This window comes from Hypomesus nipponensis, chromosome 22 (assembly GCF_054491055.1).
Source record: "Hypomesus nipponensis isolate SF chromosome 22, ASM5449105v1, whole genome shotgun sequence".
Lineage (NCBI taxonomy): Eukaryota > Metazoa > Chordata > Actinopteri > Osmeriformes > Osmeridae > Hypomesus > Hypomesus nipponensis.
In genome coordinates, this window is record NC_140382.1 from 5,117,501 (window position 1) to 5,130,060 (window position 12,560).

The 12,560-nt window shown below is 51.1% G+C and overlaps 1 protein-coding gene across 2 annotated transcripts in view; it reads right to left on the reverse strand.

Moving 5' to 3' along the window:
* Window positions 1-12,560, reverse strand: part of col5a1 (procollagen, type V, alpha 1) — an 82,868-nt gene that overhangs the window by 34,733 nt on the left and 35,575 nt on the right. For both annotated transcript variants that reach the window (XM_084688037.1, XM_084688036.1), the window contains exons 5-12: window positions 10,595-10,726; window positions 7,184-7,291; window positions 6,186-6,911; window positions 5,501-5,965; window positions 5,240-5,296; window positions 3,056-3,097; window positions 2,634-2,696; window positions 2,239-2,313 (exon numbers count right to left, since the gene is read on the reverse strand). In XM_084688037.1, coding sequence (XP_084544163.1) covers window positions 2,239-2,313; window positions 2,634-2,696; window positions 3,056-3,097; window positions 5,240-5,296; window positions 5,501-5,965; window positions 6,186-6,911; window positions 7,184-7,291; window positions 10,595-10,726 — 1,668 coding nt within the window. The remainder of the gene's footprint in view (window positions 1-2,238; window positions 2,314-2,633; window positions 2,697-3,055; window positions 3,098-5,239; window positions 5,297-5,500; window positions 5,966-6,185; window positions 6,912-7,183; window positions 7,292-10,594; window positions 10,727-12,560) is intronic.

A 12,560-nucleotide genomic window follows, 5' to 3' on the forward strand; every position in this document is an offset into this window, starting at 1 on the left:
ACCCCAACATCTCCCACAGAGATAAGTGTTGCACAGCTTATGCTCCCACTATGCAGAAACTCTAGGGGACTAAACATCTCGTATCAAGACCTGTAAATATAACAACTAATCAAAACAAGTATGAATAGTTTGCTCTTTATAAGAGGAGACGGTGTCATTTGTAAGTTACACACTTACAAACTTGTCATTTGCAAGTTTAACTTCTAATTTCGCAAGGCTTTTTCCTCAGATGTGTTGTTCTCAGATGAAAATAATGGACCTTGACTTCCATCTAGTGGTGGATGATGAGTATTACACCCCAGTTTAACAATGTTTTGTAACTGGTGTCTGGAGCTAATCTTATCACGTCTCCTCTGCTCTTGTTTCAGGGAACAAACAAAAAACAAACACGAGCAAACATCCAACCAATGTTTATCGGTCTGTTTGTCCGTCCGTCCATCTCTATGCCTGTCTTTATGTATCTGCCTGCCTGCCTGACTGCCAGTCTGTTTGTCTGTCTGTCTGCCCATGTCTGTCCGTGCGTCCGTTTTCCCATCAAGCCTATCACGTCTCCAGTGCAGAGTGCTCTTGAACCCTATTGGTCCCTGGGACAGAAAGCACCACATGACCCCACAATCTCCCTGGAGAGAGACTGGGCATTCTACCTCTAACACACCCCTGGAAACTAGCTGCTTTCCATCTCAACTCATAAAGTCGAACAGCTCACAGCTAGACACGTGACCGTCATGCCATGTTACATATGGCTATCATTAGATGGTAGCACAGGAATTCAGTTTCAAGCTGCAGGAGGTCTGTGCAGCTTGACCATCCCAGGGGGACCAGACCGTACCCCAGAAACCCCCATTCGCCATCTTCCACAGACACGTGACCTAGCAGCCCGGAGACCCCCCCCCCACGCCACACCTGGAGAACAGATCACGCTAGCCGGCCTGCCAGCTACCCGCTAACGGTCGGCTGTCAGCCTGGCTGGCTGGCTGACAGCTGGTGCAGGAATGCTAACTTTAGCTTGAAGCAGCTGTGATCACAGGAAACTCGCCAGTCCCGCTCCACTTCCTGTCTATGGCTGGACGACTTCCTGAAACCCCCCCCCCCCCCACCACCACACACATACTTCACTTTCATTTGGGCTGAAGAATGTGGAGCAGTACAGTAGGGGGTGCAGCCTAATTATCTCATTAAGACAGAGAGGAAATCTGGAGGGGGGGCAACAGAACCACTATTTCTGATGGAAACAGAAACAATGGAAAAGGGGTTGGGGTGACCAGAACTAAAAGGAAGAGTAGAAAGAAGAACAGTGTGCCTGGGAGTTTGGTGAAGGACTATCCTATTAAAACGACCGAGCATGACATGGCTGCACCACGCTGCCTTTTTTCTTAAACTTACAATAGGTGAGATTGAAAAAGGAAAAAAGGAAAGGTTTAGTCTCCTATAAGCCTTGTGTTGGCTAATAAGGCCCTCTGAGAGTTGTTTAGCAACACAGACAGCTCAGTGCCAGTGAAATGTCCATTTCGAATTTGGGAGCAGCCCGCTACTTTCCAGCCAATTATGTTCCAGTGATCCTGTTCCAGCCAATCACCTTTGGCGAGGCACGTCCTCCTACTTGGCTTTTCTTGTGAAATCAAAGCCAGTCTAACTCAAGTTGGATGAAAGCAACGAAGTTCAGACACAAATTGGGGCCAGTGTTTCTCCTTTGTTTTCCTCATTTATCCCAATTTTACAATGTTACCGACTGCAGCTTTACGTTGCGCACAGGTTCACATAAACACTGGGGGGAGCTAGAGTGCTGATAGGCCATATGGTGGTCCATATGAGCCCACAGAGGAAGACTCATTTAAAAGGAGACTCCCCGCATTCCGCATTTGAACACACATCGATCAACCTCGGGGGCAGGAAACACAGGGAAACGCACATCACGCACAGGCCCCGCCCATAAACGCCATGACCATGACTCATCACCTCGCAGAGAGACGAAGGACCAGATGATCTCTGGACGACCGGACCAGATGAAACGCGTGACTAACGCGCCCAAGAGAGCCTTCTCTCTCAGCGGGCGGACGGACACGTGCGGGAAGAGAGGCCGGAGTAGAGCACACCAGCCGGAAAAACCCACCCAACGATCTTCACTCTGAATGGAACATGTGCAGACCTCTGCGGCATGGAGTGTGTCGTCACGCTTGACGACGGGGTCTATGGATGTTCTTCCGGATCAAAGCCGTGTTCTCTGATCTATGTACTTACAGGCAGCATCAGGACAGTCCCTGGGGGTCCTGGCAGACCATCGGCTCCAGGAAGACCAGCACGACCATTAGGGCCCTGAGAGAGAGAGAGAGAGAGAGAGAGAGAGAGAGACAGAGAGAGAGAGAGAGACAGAGAGAGAGACAGAGAGAGAGAGAGAGAGAGAGAGAGACAGAGAGAGAGACAGAGAGAGAGACAGAGAGAGAGAGACAGAGAGAGAGAGAGACAGAGAGAGATACGGAGTAGAAAAGGACAAAAAGACAGAGACGTCAGATGAGAACTATGTCTGGAGCCACAGGCACCTATGTCAAGCTCCAGACCAGACCAGTCCCTGGCACAGCCAGGGATGGATGAGTGTGTGCGGTGGGGAGAACGGGGCTCTGGCCCTGACTACTTACCCTCTCCCCGGGCTCTCCTGAGCTGCCTGGGGCTCCAGAGGCTCCTGGGGGTCCAGGAAGACCCTGCAGAGACACAGCAGATATCATCATATGAGCAAATGACTCACGTTAAATGATACTTGTACATAAATACCCACACCACTGGATGCTAACACTATCTGGGCTGAGGGAACTTGGGGCTGGCAAGAGGCCCTGCTGACATCAAACTGTGTCTCTCTCTGTCTCCTCTCTCTCTTTGTGTTGCCAGGTTCACAGGGAAGGGAGGAGTACGGTACATAGTGTTCCCTCTACGGCCCGGGCTGGACTACCAGAGAGAGAGAGAGAGAGAGAGAGAGAGAGAGAGAGAGAGAGAGAGAGAGAGAGAGAGAGAGAGAGAGAGAGAGAGAGAGAGAGAGAGAGAGAGAGAGAGGGAGATGACTTACTGTTGGTCCTTCAGGCCCAGGGGGACCCTCCACCAGCATGCCCTGAAACACACACAAACACACACACATTAGAAAACACACACTAGACAACACACGTTGGAAATGCATACAAACATATAGCAACTTGGTAAACAGCCACAATCTTTAAACATACACATCATACTTTCACTCAATGTGTTTGTGTGTTTGAGTTTCGGTGTGTGTGTGTTTGTGAGTATGTGTGTGTGTGTGTGAGCGCGACTGTGTTTGCATGATTATTTATTAATTCGCACACATTCATGGTTGCATGTCTTAACACATCTGCCTATCTGTCCTCCATCCAGGAGGGTTTGAGCTGACGTGATCTGAATTCCTCTCTGTCACTTCATCTTAACCTGAAGAAACAGTTCATGGGAGGTGAGGGGATTGTGGAAACCATCCAACAAGCCCTCTGGTTGGCTGGTTGTGATTGCCTCTGTGTTTTCCTCAAGATCTCCCAGGGTTCCAAGGTGCTGATCTGGGATCGGATGTAAGTCAGGTCTGTCCAATCAGGAGTAGGGATGACTACAAGTAGTCTTTGCTGCAGGAGAGTACGCTTAATACGCTTAAGTTTCAGTTTCTTGCTATGAGTGTCACTCACTACTCTAAAATGTAGAACGTTTTAAATTGTTTGTGTAAGTAAACAAACTAAAATGTGGATTTGTTTAGGGTTTGCTTTAAGAGGGTGCTATATGGTAGCCTGGGAACCAGATCAATCTGCCTGCTCACGTTTTATGGATCTGGCCAACCTCCCATTCAAACAGATGGGACCAGAATCTGGTCGGACCAATCACAACCATTTATCTGAGATGGGGCGGGTTTAACTTAATGACTACAGAAGCACTGTTGAGGTATTTTTGTTAACAACCAAGAAAACATTGTGTTGCTCTGATTGGTTATCCGTCCTTCCAGAGGCATTTTGATCTGTGCCTGTTGATACCGCCCCTTGGAATTCCAATAAAAACGGACAGGTTAACGACTCAATCCCTGTCACGAATTGGTGGGCAAAGCCAGGCTAACTATACGGTTCTCCACGTGAAATCTCGATATTAGCACTTTTTCAGTTGTTGTCCGTTGTCGTGGTTGCGAGGCTTCTCGATTGGCTGTTGTTGTGGTGACAGGGTAGCGACCAGCTTTACTGTGGAGACAAACATCCTGTAAACATATCCTAACCCTCAGAAGGGAATCACGAGAGCCTTTGAGCCTCTTTCCACTGGGCACAAATGTTCTCCTGCAGCTTGGACCTGGCCCTACTGCCTCGCTGTTTCTAACTTACACAGTATGTGCGTCCGTGTGAGTGTTTGTGCGTGTGTGTGTGTGTGTGTGTGCACAGCAACGTACGGTCCGATCACTCCTCTGAGCTAATGTCAAACACCTGAAGGCTGTGTGTGGACATATGGGTCGTGATGTTTGGTGCAAGTTAACAGTGACTGATCACTACAGTAAACATAGAGAGTTGTGTGTGTGTGTGTGTGTGTGTGCGTGCGTGTGTGTGTGTGTTTGGGGAGGGGGACTGCATCGGTGACTGTACTCGTGTATTTACAGTTTGAGCAGGAGGCAAGGCTCACAGGCTAACTCGTCCTGGGCGGTATGACAAACACACGCACACGCTTAAACACGGTGGATGTGCTCTGTCACACACAGACACACAGCTGAGTTCGGTGTGTTTGAAGTCGGCCATCTGTGTTTCGTTTTTTTCTAAAGTACTTCTATTAAGGAAGTCATTCTGAAGAAGACTGAACAACGTCAGGTCATTCAAATCTCTCCTGATTTCACCTTTTTTCTCTTTCTATCTGTCCCGCTGTTTTTTTTGTTTTTTTTTAACATTCTCTCTCCTTCTCTCCCTCCTAGCTGGCTTCTCTCCGGCCCAGCCAGTGTCGAGACACTGCACAATAGGCAGAGCCCTCCCTTTGGTCATCCTCCATGTTGACGCTCCACATGCAGCCAGGCACGACCCGGGGGATTCTGACTGGGACCCGAGAGGTCTGGTTCTGATTGGGCTCCGGAGAGGGTGTGTTTGTCCTTGAGACGCATGCCATTACTAGGGCTCTTGATGATGTTCTGTCAGCCCCCCCCCCCCCCCTCCCCACTCAACACACACACACACTCATCCACTCAGACCCCTGGTGCTGTTCCAACCCTCCCCGATTCAGCTTCACTACTTACAGGCTCGATGACGGCTGGCTCTCCCTTCTGACCCTTCTCTCCGCGAGCTCCGTCAACCTGCGAGGGGCGCACACAACCAACACGCCTTTAACACGATGACGACGACGACCCTCGACGTGACAGTCGTCCAATCAAATGTATTTGTCAGAGCCCCTTTTACAAGCTATCTCACAGAGGGCTTCACCCACGCCCATAGAACTGCCCCTCAACCAAGCGAGCCCCTCGACGAAGACACGTCATCCTCCCGATCCTCATCCCTACCTGTCCGTAGTATTCGTCCGTTTCAGCGGGCAGGACCTTGTCCGAGTACTCTCCGTAGGAGTCGTACCCATCCTTGTCCTCAAAGTCTTTGATGTCCTCGGTGAACATTTCGTAATTCTCGAAATCGTCCTCCCCGGCCCCGCCCTGGCCCGTTCCCGTGGCGACGGAGCCCCCGGCTCCAGCCCCGGCGCTGGCAGCTCCGCCCCCAACAGACGAGGAACCGACCCCGACAGATACGGAACCGCCCCCGGCAGACGAGGAGCCGCCCCCGGCAGATGAGGAACCGCCCCTGACAGATACGGAACCGCCCCCGGCAGACGAGGAGCCGCCCCCGGCAGACGAGGAACCGCCCGCAATGGTGATGGTGCTGCTGCTGTCGCCGGTGCCCCCCATAGAGTAATCCTCTTCACCGTAGGACAGGTCGTAACCCTCACCATAGTTATCCTCATCATAGGCTCCTCCCACCTGGAAACAGAGGGAGAAAGAGAGAGAGAGGGAGAGATTGAGAACGAAAAGAGAGAAAGAAAGTGAGAGAAAAAAATTGCGCAAAGAGAAAAGATGAAAGGAAAATAGTTTGACCAGATATCTCTGATTGTTACCGAACAACATCCGTTTCCTCTGAATGCTTTGACCTGATGCTTTCCCCTGACTTTTGAGATGCCCTGAAAGAAGCTGTGTTACTCACCAGGGTCTTATTGCGCGTCATGGTGACAGTGTGTCCCCCTCCACCTCCAGTTATGATCTTCTCAATCCCCGCCCCGGTGCCCAGGTCCAGTTTGGACCCCAGGCCCAGGTCTAGTTCCGCCTCGGCTCCGGTGCCGGTGATAGTGAAGCTGCGGGAGGAGGTTTCGGGTGAAGCGGTAGACTCTTTGTAGGACATATCGTACTCTCCATAGTTTTCATCGGGGTCATATGGCATGGAGTCCTCGCCATACGCGTCTTCACCGAACCCGTCTTCTCCGTACGCGTCTTCACCGAACACGTCTTCGCCAGTGGTGGCCGCAGCTCCGCCTCCAGTTCCGGTAGACGATCTGGCACCACCAGATGAGCTAGCACCACCGGATGATCTGGCACCACCGGATGAGCTGGCACCACTGGATGAGCTGGCACCACCGGATGAACTAGCACCGCCGGACGATCTGGCACCACCGGATGAGCTGGCACCACCGGACGATCTGGCACCACCGGACGAGCTGGCACCACCGGATGAGCTGGCACCACCGGACGAGCTGGCACCACCGGACGATCTGGCACCACTGGATGAGCTGGCACCACCGGATGAGCTGGCAACACCGGAGGAGCTGGCACTGCCGATTCTTGTCGAGCCACCGGTCAGTTCTTTTCCCTCTGCACCAGCCGACCCCTTGATGGAGGTCACAACTGAAGTCACCACACGGTCTCCCACGGTAGCCTGGAAAACAGAAATCATAACTTTATTATCAATTGGGTTGAATAGGGTCACATGAGAGTAATCACAATTGGAGGAGATACTCAATGACAACCCCGACGACCCATAACAAATAACTAACTTTGGTCACAATAAAAGTGAATGAGACTAGTTTTGCATAAAGCCCTCGCCCCTCAAAGGAAAAAGGGGAGGGAGAGAGGAAGTGAAGGAGAGAAGACGAGAGAGTCAGAGGGATGGAGGGTGGAGGACGGGGGAGGCAGGGATGGACGGGGTACCTTTTCTGTCACAGCTTCGTCTAGGTCGGGAGATGACTCGTAGGGTTTGCCATCCATGTCGGCGTCATAGTAGGGGTACTCGTAGTAGTAGCTGTCCTCTTCCTCTGTCTGCACAGGTGGGGGGAATAGAGATGGAGAGACTGTTAAGAAGAATATATACATGAATAAATAGAGAAGGAAAGAGGAGGAGAGGGAGAGAAAAAGAGAGAGAGAGAGAGAGAGAGAGAGAGAGAGAGAGAGAGGGAGAGAGAGAGAGAGAGAGAGAGAGAGAGAGAGGTAGAACAGATGAGAGGAAACAAAAAGACCAACAGAGGCTTCCTTCAGAGAAAGCCACTTGTGTGTCTGGCATTCTTTAGGTGATATGAAAGATGCATTCAGAGCTTTAAAAGCCCATCATTGGTGCATCATCACTCATCCGGATGTGTGAAGCTGAACTTTGGGAGCACCAGACCCCTGACCCCAGAGTCAGGCCAGAAACAGGCCAGGAATGTTGACTTATCTATGTCTTCCTTCTTCCTTTCCAAATACACCTGACAGCAGCGTTGAAACTATGCGTTGCTACTTGTTACCGGGGAGGTGTGGGGGAGAGGCAAATGAAGCTTAATTGGCACGTTTCCAAATGAATCTGTCAAGCGTGGATCTGTCATTTTCAAATCTTGTTGCTGACTGCCCCTTGTTCCAAGACCTTGCGAAGCGTATTTGCCGACAAGGCGAGCCAGGGCATTGGGAGGCGGGGTTGGGTGTAGGTAGGTTGGAGGGGGGGGGGGGTATCCCTCAGTTCCCCAAGAGATGGATTGCAAGTAACAAATAGAACACATGTCGGCAGTATGTGTGTGTGTGTTAGGTGGGGTGTGTGTACGTGTGTGTTTGTATGTGTCTGTGTGTGTGGGGGGGGGGCAAACTGAAACAGCTGTTCAAGAAAAACCTCAACGGTTTCAAAGTCATTTTCCTCCTTGTTCGCAGAATCCAGAATCAACCCAGAAACGTCCAGGGTCTTGCTGTGGGGCGGTGTGCTTGGCCTCCTCGGAGCAGAACTGAGATCAACGCTTTCCAGCGGCTCAGATGGAAGCCATCCAAGGGCGTGGTGGATTGGCACGGCGAGCCAATGGCTGAGCCCCGGCACACCTTGGTTACACACATGGAGACAGAGCTCCTTTATCCGAGCATGGAGAATGGAGCGCTGCAGGCTTAGGCAGGTATTTAGGTGCTGCAGCTATCATTCCTGCATGGTTGATGCCGTCTGACTCTGGCCTTGTATCAGCTCTGTGTCGGCTGTCATGGCTTTCCCCTGACAGAGGGGCTGATGACAGAGGGGCTGGTGACAGAGGGGCTGGTGACAGAGGGGCTGGTGACAGAGGGGCTGATGACAGAGAGGCTGATGACAGAGGGGCTGGTGACAGAGGGGCTGATGACAGAGGGGCTGGTGACAGAGGGGCTGGTGACAGAGGGGCTGATGACAGAGGGGCTGGTGACAGAGGGGCTGATGACAGAGGGGCTGGTGACAGAGAGGCTGGTGACAGAGGGGCTGATGACAGAGGGGCTGGTGACAGAAATGCTGGTGACAGAGAGGCTGGTGACAGAGGGGCTGGTGACAGAGAGGCTGGTGACAGAGAGGCTGGTGACAGAGGGGCTGGTGACAGAGGGGCTGATGACAGAGGGGCTGATGACAGAGGGGCTGATGACAGAGGGGCTGGTGACAGAGGGGCTGATGACAGAGGGGCTGATGACAGAGGGGCTGGTGACAGAGAGGCTGGTGACAGACAGGCTGGTGACAGAGGGGCTGGTGACAGAGGGGCTGGTGACAGAGGGGCTGATGACAGAGGGGCTGGTGACAGAGGGGCTGGTGACAGAGGGGCTGATGACAGAGAGGCTGGTGACAGAGGGGCTGGTGACAGAGGGGCTGGTGACAGAGGGGCTGATGACAGAGAGGCTGGTGACAGAGGGGCTGGTGACAGAGGGGCTGGTGACAGAGGGGCTGTTGACAGAGAGGCTGGTGACAGAGGGGCTGGTGACAGAGAGGCTGGTGACAGAGGGGCTGGTGACAGAGGGGCTGGTGACAGAGGGGCTGATGACAGAGGGGCTGGTGACAGAGGGGCTGATGACAGAGGGGCTGATGACAGAGGGGCTGGTGACAGAGGGGCTGATGACAGAGGGGCTGGTGACAGAGAGGCTGGTGACAGAGAGGCTGGTGACAGAGGGGCTGGTGACAGAGGGGCTGGTGACAGAGGGGCTGATGACAGAGGGGCTGGTGACAGAGGGGCTGGTGACAGAGGGGCTGATGACAGAGAGGCTGGTGACAGAGGGGCTGGTGACAGAGGGGCTGGTGACAGAGGGGCTGATGACAGAGAGGCTGGTGACAGAGGGGCTGGTGACAGAGGGGCTGGTGACAGAGAGGCTGGTGACAGAGGGGCTGATGACAGAGAGGCTGGTGACAGAGGGGCTGGTGACAGAGAGGCTGGTGACAGAGGGGCTGGTGACAGAGGGGCTGATGACAGAGGGGCTGGTGACAGAGGGGCTGATGACAGAGGGGCTGATGACAGAGGGGCTGGTGACAGAGGGGCTGATGACAGAGGGGCTGGTGACAGAGGGGCTGGTGACAGAGGGGCTGATGACAGAGGGGCTGGTGACAGAGGGGCTGATGACAGAAATGCTGGTGACAGAGGGGCTGGTGACAGAGGAGCTGATGACAGAGGGGCTGGTGACAGAGGGGCTGGTGACAGAGGGGCTGATGACAGAGGGGCTGATGACAGAGGGGCTGGTGACAGAGGGGCTGATGACAGAGGGGCTGGTGACAGAGGGGCTGATGACAGAGGGGCTGGTGACAGAGGGGCTGATGACAGAGGGGCTGATGACAGAAATGCTGGTGACAGAGGGGCTGGTGACAGAGGGGCTGATGACAGAGGGGCTGATGACAGAGGGGCTGGTGACAGAGGGGCTGCTCCTTTCTCTCACACACACAGGTCCTTCTAGCAGCCTTTGCAGCCCAGGGAGATCAGGATGTTACTTTTAATGATGATGATATATATTAGGATATAATAGTACATTATAGATTAGGGTATTACTGTAAGATATATTGTACATGATGGTATATTGTAGATTGGGGTATTAAGATACATTATAGATTTGGGTTTAATATACATTACAGATAAGGGTATGAAGGCACATACAGGACCAGTCAAAAGTTTGGACACATGGAATGGGAAAATGTGTCCAAACTTTTGACTGGTACTGTATACTGTAGGTTACTATAGTTTTTCACAAACTTTACTCTTAATTCCTTTTTCAATGTTTTCTAGTGAACAGAGGAATCGAGAGAGAGAGAGAGAGAGAGAGAGAGAGAGAGAGAGAGAGAGAGAGAGCAGATGAGAGCAGAGCTGAGGAGAAAAGAGGAGAGGAACTGCTTCAACTCACAAATCCGTCCATGTTGGGGTCTTGGTTCTGGGGCTGTTCAGGGGCTGGGACCTCACAGTCTGGGCTGTAGTGCTCACAGTAGTCGAAGGCAGCGCGGTGATCTGCCACAATCATCAGCTGTTGGATGTCTCCCTGGAAGCACACAGGAAACAGGAAGTCATCAGACCAGAACAGAAAGTATTGATGGATATTAACAAACAAACAAATGAAGAAATAACTGAAATGATTAGTCTCACCCCCAATGACTTCCAGAGGAAGTTGTTGGATAAATAACAGAGTAGAGAACACATCTGGGTTTAACAGTGTTAAGCGTGAAGGACACACAAAACTTGGTCGAGAGACTGGGACAAGCCATGACTAAGGGTCAAGGAACTCTGGCCTGGAGCTATGGGACAGGCGAGGGAACAGGACTTGGATAGAGTCACTGTGACACACACTCTCTCTCTCTCTCTCTCTCTCTCTCTCTCTCTCTCTCTCTCTCTCTCTCTCTCTCTCACACACACAGAGACACACACAGACATGTTGTCTTACACACACATGCACATGGACCAACTAAACAGCCTGCAGTGTATGACAATTTCAACTGCTGTTTTCCAGATTAATCATTTTGTCAACACGAATGCCGTAATCTCTTCCCAACAGTTAAAAAGTCATGAGTGATTGTGCCTTCAAGCTTGTCTTGTCAGACAAACAGATCCACTTGATGTGTTCACTGGAGAGGACGAGAGCTAGCCTGCACACACACACACACACACCTAATGAGAACAAGATGATCACTCACTCACTGTAAGGGGAGAAGAAAGAGAGAGAAGGAGAGTGAGAGAAAGGATGTGTGTTAGAGAGTGTGTGTGTGAGAGAGAGAGAGAGAGAGAGAGAGAGAGAGAGAAGGACCATATGAGGGAAAGGAAGGTAGGAAATTATTAGGAGGATAGACAAATGCTGTAGAGACAGAAATGAGGAAAAAGAGAGGACGAGCAAGAGGGAGAGGGGGAGAGAGAGAGAGAGAGAGAGAGAGAGAGAGAGAGAGAGGGAGAGAGGGAGAGAGAGAGTGAGAGAGAGAGAGAGAGAGAGAGAGAGAGAGAGAGAGAGAGAGAGAGAGAGAGAGAGAGAGAGAGAAATGGAATGAAGGAGATAGGGAGTGGACTTAGAGGGAGGGAGAAAGAGAGAAACACATTAAAAAGAAAAGGAGGTTCTGAAGGATCACCAGGCTACAGAGGGAGTCGGGTGTGTAAGTCACACATTGTCGACTCTGCAGCAAAGCTTCTAACTGAACATCTCCCTCAACTTCTGAAGCCAAAGAGTCAACAAAAAAGTAGTACTAATCCTAGCATGAAAAAACTAAACGCACACAAACAATTCACATTCTTAATTAATATTTAGATACTTTAAATACAGTACACAACCAAATATTCACACAGGTATATGATTCTTATGTTTTGTAGAAACAAAAACAAGTGCAACTTGGTTGGTTTGTTCTGCTTTAAGTAACAAGGTCTGCCAGACTAAAGTTTGCAACCACTCAACTTTCCCTCTGTTTGTCCAAGTCTAATTCTACAGTCTGTTGCTAACGGCATTGTTCTCTTGCTGAGGTTCAAACCACAACAGTTCTAATTGAGCCTCTGCCCCTGCCTCTACCTGCCTCCAAATCCCTATGCCAAACAGAGGAGATAAGCCTCCATCTGCCTCCATCCCTGTGTAGCAAATGAACTTGTTGTAACTGCTACACAAACTGTGTTGTGTTCTATAATATATGGTCTGAGCCCCGTTTTCTTACAGATATGATAATATGATATTGATTCAGAATGCTCTTAGAACGCTCCTAAGAAGCTCTCGGCGTTAAGAGTTTCGTAACGAATCTGGGAAACGCGGCTTTATGAGTCAATACGAATGTGACCTGTTCTTACTCTGAGCCTGTTGATAGTGTGGCCAAAAACATCTCTTCAGAAAGTTCAAAAACAGAAGTTTG